At 32.5% G+C, this 8930-nt stretch overlaps 1 protein-coding gene across 1 annotated transcript; it reads right to left on the minus strand.

Moving 5' to 3' along the window:
• Window positions 1-1317: 1317 nt before the first annotated feature.
• LOC133180753 (lysozyme-like) lies at window positions 1318-5593 on the minus strand. The gene is made up of 4 exons (XM_061315226.1): window positions 5481-5593; window positions 2266-2303; window positions 1783-1894; window positions 1318-1662 (listed from the first exon to the last, which is right to left on the minus strand). The coding sequence occupies exons 1-4, from the start codon at window positions 5527-5529 to the stop codon at window positions 1496-1498; spliced, it is 366 nt and encodes a 121-aa protein (XP_061171210.1). The 5' UTR covers window positions 5530-5593; the 3' UTR covers window positions 1318-1495.
• Window positions 5594-8930: the final 3337 nt, after the last annotated feature.

The raw sequence follows: 8930 nt of genomic DNA on the forward strand, positions 1-8930 counted from the left end.
TTAAATGTACTGTAAATACTTTGAACGGAAAAAATGACCAGTTTCTTATAAAAATAAGTCTTCCACCACAAATATACTTCCTAGCTTAATGTTTTTCGTATGAAATTTATTTGTAGATTTTCAATTGAATATAATTGAACCGGTATTGTAGAATCTACATTTACTGTGAGAACTAAAACATGATGCAATATTTAAGAAATAATGGTTCAGACAAAAATCTACTCAAAACCTCAGGAAAGAACCTCTTTAAAATGAAAAACAAACAATGTAAGTTTTAGATTGATTGACTGATTGATTGTTGTTTTAACGTCACATTCGAGAAGTTTTCGCTCATAAAGAGATGTCACCGTGTGCCGGTGAAGGGCTTCAAGTTTAGACCTTTACTCAGCACTTAGGGCCATTGAGCAGTGAGGGTTCTTTATCGGGACCTCGGTTTTTAAGGTCTCATCCGAAAGACCCATGACTTTCATTTCTAATGCCGGGCGCTTTGTGATTGAGTAGTCACTACCTATGTTTACGTCTCAGGTTTGACACGGCGCTGCGAATGAGAATCGAACTCGGGCTCCACGATCACGAAGCTATTAGTTTTAGAAATGTTAGTCAGTAGCATTAAATAAAAAAATAATAATAAGGTTTCAAAAAGTATCAAACTAATATAAGAATTTGAAGTAAAATGTTTTGCATGCAAAACGCTTGGGATTATTGGGAATACAAGACATCAACAGATATCTGTGGTAAACTGTAGAATATATTATATCTTTGTTGTGATATTAGCTTAATTAGATAACAATGACATTCTAGTAGTCACTATGAAACTAAAGTGATAAAGTTTGTTCTATGAAACATTTATTTACTATAATTAACTATAGTTTACTATAATATTTATTTATTAGCATCCATTGCGTTACTACGGATAAGAATATTTAAATTCTTACTTCAGTTGAATCTGTAGTATATAAATGAACATGCATGAGAAAGGAAATCTTAAAATTCTTAAGAAAGAAGATGTTCAAAGATTATTGTTTTCGTTCTCTTCATGTATACCCTGGACGGGAGAATACTGTAATGGTTTCTTAATATTTTAAAGTTACTGTAAGCTAGCATTCTTTTTGTGGAACGTAAAGTAAAAAAGTAAAGTAAACTTGAAGGTAAAGTAAAACAGTAAAGTAAACGTGAAGGTAAAGTAAAACAGTAAAGTAAACGTGAAGGTAAAGTAAAACAGTAAAGTAAACGTGAAGGTAAAGTAAAACAGTAAAGTAAACGTGAAGGTAAAGTAAAACAGTAAAGTAAACGTGAAGGTAAAGTAAATAGGCACCAAACATTAAAGACACGTTTTTATTCATATTTCATAAGTTTCTTTAAGTATGGAACACTTTTATTTATACGTATTTAGATTTTTCATATGTACATATTTCATGACACATACAACGCTAATGAACAGAAAATAACAAAGCCTTTAGCTGTACATAGTACATCCTTGTTGTTGAACACGCCTTCAGTATTGTTTGGTACAATCATATGTACATCCCTTTGGTCCGCCGTTGTGGATTCTCGCAAAACTCTCGCAGTTGGCAGGACAACCACTGTTACCAATGTAACGGTTCATGTACGTACGAACGCATCCAGCGGCACAGCTGTAATCTTTAGAACATTCTTTCCATCCTATCATTAATGCAGGTCAATTTTAAGAAATGTATATGACAAGTATGAAAGGACTGTAATTGAGTACATTGTATCAATGCAATGAAGTTGTTCTCTCTCTCTCTCTCTCTCTCTCCTTACCAATTCCAGGTCGACCGCAATCCTTCCAGTAAGCCTCTTTGATTTGAAAATATCCACAGGAGTCTGAGTAGACGTCAAGCCTACAGCCAATAGGTTGACAGCCTGATTCAGCCTGCATGTATTCAATTTATGCTTAACATTTCTAATTTGGGTAATCTTAGCGATGATGAAACAACTTAATCAGTTAGCATTTTGACACGTCCTATCGATTCATATGATTAGTAGAATAACCAATGGTGACGTCTAAATCACAGCCACAGCCTGATTCAACCTGCGGGCATTTTGATAAATTTCGATTAGAGATATATCTAACTGATGATTGAAACACCTTAATTCAAACTAACTTAATATGGTGAGAATTTATCAAATCTTATTGAATCTTATGATAAGGCATGTCTCCTAAGGATTTGAAAGTTATGAGTGTGTGTATTAAATGCATTGCCTCATTGAGTACATATGGATAAGTGATTTTGTTTTACGTACCTTACAAATACATCTCAAACACTGGTCAGAAATTGTACCTGTTTAATAAACGATAGTTAAAATGTTTGATAAAATGATCTTATTGGAATGGGATGTTACTTTCCCTTTTTGATTAAGACAGATTAAAACAAAGGTTTTGTGTGGGTGTTTGAGTGGGTGTTTGGGTGGGTGTGTTTATACATAATATATGCAGTTCTTATACTTTAGTTTTGGAAAAGAATTTTATTACGCTTGTAAAAACCAATGAAAAAACATATATATTCAAAGTGTTTTATCCCGGCAGTTCTATGTCGTTGAACATGCACAAAATCACCTAAAACTAGGAATGGCAACGAAGAACCGGTGTACGGACTAATCGGTCGGGAAGATCACAACTAGATTATGGAAGCATGGGCAGTTTAATGTGGCGACCCACAGTCAAATTCCTTAGTACCACAGTTAAAAATCAGCGCCTTAGTTCTGCCACAGTTAAATATTTGTGCCACAGTAAGATCATCGTAAAATGTATAAGTTTATAAAATCATTTTCAATTTCTCAAAACGAACCTCCAAATTATTTGCCAGTTTCAGTTTCTAATTTTAGATCGTTAATGTACCCGAATTAGTGTCCATTGTTTGGCTTGCGCAAGCAATTAGCTTCTAGACTTTGCTGGAGTTTACGCATATATGAAAATGCCCTTTTTTCACACTTCCCGGTAATTGAAGGTGAAAATTTTTTATGCCAATAAATTACTAAGCTAAAGAAATACTATAGATATCACGTCTCTAAAATGCCTTGTCAAGTCAAACATGGCACGTGTATTTTAATCATGTATTGTCCACTTTTTATATATTGTTGAAAAATTAAAGGTTGATCCATAGAAATAGTATTTAATGACTCTAAAGACCTAAAGTGTTTTTTATTCACAAGTTTTAAGATACTTTAGTCATTTGAGAACAATAATTGCAAAAACATAGATGAATGTATGATTTTATGACCTGCCAGAATTTTCTCTCCCTTGTATGAACTCTATATATATGTATAATTTACCTTCTGTAAACAATTTTTTTTTTCTAAAATATCACAGTTGAATATTTAAAATTTGTTATCATTGGTACTATTATTTTCAGATTCAATAATTTAATATTTTTTTTATTTATAAGTACGTATATGTAGGTTAGTATGTGTGTGTGTGTGTGTTTGGGGGGGGGGGGGGGTTCACAGTATACACACACATACAGGGGTGATCAAAAAGTTCGAATCTAATTGAATTACTTCCATAAAAGAAATGAAATTAGGTTTCAGTGTTCATTATTTTCTTAACATTGTCCTCTCCAATTTAAATGCACATTTGCCACCGTTCTGCCCATGCGCAAATCACGTGATGTAGGCGGTCACATGACATGCTCCTTAGCGTTCTGTTCACAGAAATTAACAGATTTTTCCGGGTCTTATATTTCTTACCATGCAGGTTATTTTTTATAACAAGAACAGTCCATTTATCAGGAATGGCCAAATCTCGGCAATTTTGGATGAGTGGATAAGGATATCTTTCCCAGAATAAGCATGGTGACCATCACAACCCAAGTCCTCTGTCTTAGAAGAGTCGTCTATCCATTATGGATAAAGTATGGGCGCCGTTTTTTTTATTATATATGATATGTTCTATGTCTAAATTAAGCGAATTTTCAGTGATTTCATAATTATATCATTGTTAAGATATTCAACTACCTTTCTAACTGTAACTTGGCAATCTTTTATAACAAATTGCTCAACTAAGGACACATCTCTTCCCCAGCTTGCTTTCATTGGGCAACAGAACAAACATCATTTTTAACCATCTCCCTTCCTTCACTAAAACAATCAATCCAATTAATGATTGAACTGCTAGCAAGTCTTTTGTCTTCATAAACATTGTACAAATTATTATATGCTACTGTAAAGGAATTTCCACGATACACGTAAAACTTTACAGCCGTTCGTTTCTAGAGTACGACTGAATCATTCTTTGTGACAAGTCACCTACATATTGACGTCATTTTCAACATTGTGACGTAACAAACATGAAGCAAAACATTGCATAACGTCTGCTATATATAGAACGTGTGTTTGGCTATATGTATGTCAAATTTCATTCAGATCTGAAATTGTGGTATTGTAAATATGGAGATAGTTGGCGAACTTTTTGATCACCCCTCGTATATATAGGATGCTATTGTTCGTTTAACACGATATTTATTCTATAACCATTAACTTTTTTTTTTTTTTTGAATTAAATTGATTTCAATTAGCCAAATAATTCATACCATTTGCAGATTTAACAAGTGATTAAGACGAACTATGTGATTTTCAATTTCATCCGTTTTTTTCTTTGTGAATTCAATCGCCAAATGACCGCGAATATTAGCACTTTGCGTAAGTCTTGCGTAAGTCTTGCACCACTGTTAAAGTAGAAATGATGGAGAACCATGTGGTTACAAGTTTCTCAATCTGTTAGTCGATATATTTTGCAGAATATGTACTTTTGATATAAAGTGTTTTAATGTGCTTAAAACTGAAGCGTTGCAATCGACTTATAAAAACAAATAATTAAATAGTTGTCGAAATAAGCCACCATAAGCAATTATGAACCCCGAATACCATTTAAAACATCTTCCTGTTTCTTTTCCAATTCATGCATTAAAAACAACAAATTTTTTACTGTGTAATATTTTACAGGGTAAGTGTATTCGTTTAAAAAAAAAAAAAACAAACTGCGAAACTTAAAAATGCCACGACCACCATCGACAGCATGACGATATTCAAGCAAACTTTTACAATTATGAGAACAACAATCTTTGACAAATAATCATTTATTTTTACCCAACTATAAATAAAAAATGAATCCAATTGTCATCCCTACTTAAACAACATTTTCGAATATGCTTATATTAGCGCTGCATCCAATGTATGATATGCATATATTTTTAACTCAGTAATTCCAATTTTGTTGTACCCAATCCAATGCCAATTTACTGAATTTATCCAATTTAATATTGTATATTTCTTAAAATTCACATCATATATTTATTCTACATACTTCAATTTCATATTTGCTTTATAAGACAGTTACCGTACAATATTCAATTCAATAAGTTACCAGATACAATTAACTATACCAACTTTCCAGAAAAAAAATTATGCTCTTTTCAAAATTATCTATGTTATAGCTAAAATGTAATGAAAAAGAAACTCACCGTATGCTACAGAAGTCAAAGAGAGCAAAGCCAAAAGAACTTTCATCATTCTGTTTGTCTGGTGTGAAAAATAAACGTATAATAATAGAATTCTCTTTTCTTTTGGTGTTAAGGAATCCCTACAAAACACGAGAAAAAAAAACTTACACCTGTAAAATACACACAATATAGAACAATACACCTTTACAACTGGTGGGCCGACAAGCAAAGACTCAAGCGTCTTTTTAATATCTACTTCAGAGTACTTCAGTTTACAATCAGAATGTTTTTGAACAAAAACATTTAGCAAATGGTCAATGACAAGGTAATTAACTTCATGAGTTTTATTTCTATTTAAAAAGCAGTTGTCAACGATGTCAAATAGCTTGAACTTTAACATATCGTGGAAAACGGTTGTATAGAGTGTTGAAAAATTTTATATTTTGATGTCATTGTTTTGGTAAAATTTTGTGAATTAACATTTTCTAAAATTCTCCAAGTTCTTTTAAAATACAATTAAGATGATGTGCCTTACAAACAAAGACAATGTTGTTACCTGCTTTGTCAGCTGGTAAGTCAAAAAGTTAAAGGTCAAGGTCATAAATTCACAATTGACATATAAAATGGTTTTCAGATTGACTTCAATATTGTTTGCAATGAAGGAAAATGAGAGTTAATGGTCAAGGTAACGAATATGCATGTTGTTTTGATCTGATTTTGGCTAACATTTGTCCTTGAAAGGAGGATATAAATTCCTTGAATTAGCTTGTATATATAAATAGCCAATAACAAAAACGTTTAATATATAATGAACTACACTAAAGGGTTGAAACACTTGGATGCAAATTACTAATCAACATGTTAATTGACTAAGAGTATTTCAAATAAAATAAATTCATGTAAAAATATAGTACATTAACAGAAATAGAGTTTTAAGAAGTATAGATCTGTTTGTGTTGTGTACTACTATATTCCGTTGATTTCTTCATAGTACACCTTAAAAATGCTGCATTAACAGTTAAAACTAGTAGATTCTGAAAGGTTATACGAAGGGCGTTCGATTAATAATGAAGAGCATCAAAGGTTATGTTAAACCCCAAAATAGTTTCTTTAATTTCTAATAGTATTTCCGATTCGCAGCTAGGTAAAAGATGCCCGTATGGAAAATACGCCTCAAAATATTGCGAGAAAATGAAAACAGTGTTAATATTGTTTTAACAGCATGAATTTTGATAGATTGGAATTGGATTTGTATATATCAGGTTTCTGCTGAGTTGGGTCAAAACGACATCACTTACATCAGCTGTGTTTAACATGACAGGTTTAAAATTAGATAATATATGTACTGCTACAAAGATCGTAAAAGTTCAACGATATATTGGTATCTTTTCCTCATTTTGTTTTTCATAAATACAAGCTACTATAATGGCTTGATCCACAACTTAAGTACAGGGAAACTGCGTTTCTGTGATGTTTTCTTAGTCAGTACATAGATCAAGCTATCTTTTATTCTACATTTGGACAGTGCTGGTATGGCAAGATAAGTTGCACATCAATTTATCACTACATGAATTATTAGAAACGAAAGGTTTTTAATGTGTACATTTATGAAAGAAAAGATTCGGCTTTATCCATCAAAATTCATTTATGTTAATTTAACGTGACTTCTTAGTTGTTTCCCTAACCTCTGTAGAGGCTGGTGTAAGTATGGCAATCCTTAATGGAAAAGGCGAAGATAAGGAACAGTTATCGATCTAACAAAAATCTATAACTATACAAATATGTGAAGAGCATAAAACAAAGGCCACTGGAAATTCCAGGGGTGGTTTCAGGTGCCTAGAAGGAGTAAGCATCCCTTGTTGACCGGTCACACCCGTCGTGAGCCCTTTGAATAGATCAGGTAGACGGAACATTCCTTAGTCAAATTCAGTATAAAAACATATGCCTAACAAATGGTATGAAAAACGCCAGACAACATACGGCCCAAGTCAGGCTATTTTTCTAACAAGGTTATTATAACGACCATAGAATTAACGAAATGCTGACTTTAAACGAGGTTGTTGAAATCCCCGTAACATCAACTTATCTATTAGTAGCCTGCCTCGGTTTGAAAATTGATTGTACTCGGAGCAGGCTGGTAAGTATCGAATAAGTTGGAAGATGTTAACCCACATGCAGGTGATAGTAGGATAGTACTACATAGAAAAGGAAAGTTAACGATGGAAACAGTCAAGTCATCTCGTTAAGGTCTTTCGTTTCCAACGGAAGACCTTCTACTGATTGTGATGATTAAGATTATTAAGGTCTTCCGTTTCCAACGGAAGACCTTCTACTGATTGTGATGATTAAGATTATTTTTATTATTCTTTTTTTTCTCCTAGACGCTAACTTTGACGCTTCATATCTTCCTCATTTTTAAACAGATTTTGTTCAAATTTTCAGAGCTTTTAGACTTTACAAAACACTGTCAGAATACCGTAATACAATTCGGAAATTACCTTTTGTTCACGAGTTATTCCCCTTTGATTGAATTTTGCATGCCTCCGATTTCCAGACAAAGGCTCAGAAATGGTTATAATTGGACCACAAAACCCTTTGAAATTGAAAAGAGGAAGCATTGAAGTTGTGCACATCGGTTTTTGTTTTTTTGATTTTTGCATTAAAAATGGCGCTGGAGAGGGGTCAAAAGTTAGAACGCGGAAAACAGCAAAAAATTTGACATATTTTCCTTTATATCTTGAAAACTAGAAATATTTTGTTAAGACATGAAGAACAAAAGTTGTGCATAATTGCAAGGGTTTTCATATTATACTATTTAAAAGGGGCTGACCCCTATGATTAGGGATCTTGGGCCCTTAAAAGTTTTTGCTTTATAACTCAAAAACGGTAAATATTTCTTGGGATCTTGGGAACAAAATTGTTCTTTTACACCTTTTTGATCTAATGAAAATGTTGTTTTGTTCGAGTATACTATGGGTATTGCGTAATACGTATTAGAAAGCAGACCAGGTAAACAGGTAACGTTTTTCATTCGGCAAGGAAATCAGACCTCTTCATGTGTATAACTTAAACAGACTTGCTATCAATAATATACCCTGCGGTATTTAATGTTAATTTTCTTTTTAATATAAGGTTTAAAACGTGGTTTATGGTTCACTATTAAATTATTTATTACAACTAGTCTTTCTTTTCTTCTTTTTTAAATTAGATTAATAGTGTTCAAAAGCGGAGAATATTAAATCTATCTTTCTACGTTTATTATTACAACAAACTTTTTAAGTGATTTTAAACTGTAGATGTAAGCCAATGACCAAAAATAATCGTTTTTCAAAGAGTTTTATTTACTGAAAGTTGTGAGTCGTAAAGCTGATCGTATAGTGGCTCTTAGCGTCTCTCCTGAAGTACGTATTTTATAATGTACAATGCATAATACTCATTTACGTATGAAATATACAAATCAGATTCAAGTAA

Source organism: Saccostrea echinata, unplaced genomic scaffold (assembly GCF_033153115.1).
Source record: "Saccostrea echinata isolate AGI-Se365-2 ecotype Australia unplaced genomic scaffold, CSIRO_AGI_Sech_v1 ptg000007l, whole genome shotgun sequence".
Classification (NCBI taxonomy): domain Eukaryota; kingdom Metazoa; phylum Mollusca; class Bivalvia; order Ostreida; family Ostreidae; genus Saccostrea; species Saccostrea echinata.

Excerpts from the sequence above, each read along its gene's own strand:
- LOC133180753 (XM_061315226.1), bottom strand. The coding sequence starts at position 5,529 with ATGATGAAAGTTCTTTTGGCTTTGCTCTCTTTGACTTCTGTAGCATAC. Across the intron at positions 1,895-2,265 it reads GTTTGAGATGTATTTGTAAG|GCTGAATCAGGCTGTCAACC; the intron begins GTACGTAAAACA and ends GAATACATGCAG. Across the intron at positions 1,663-1,782 it reads TTGCGGTCGACCTGGAATTG|GATGGAAAGAATGTTCTAAA; the intron begins GTAAGGAGAGAG and ends CATTAATGATAG.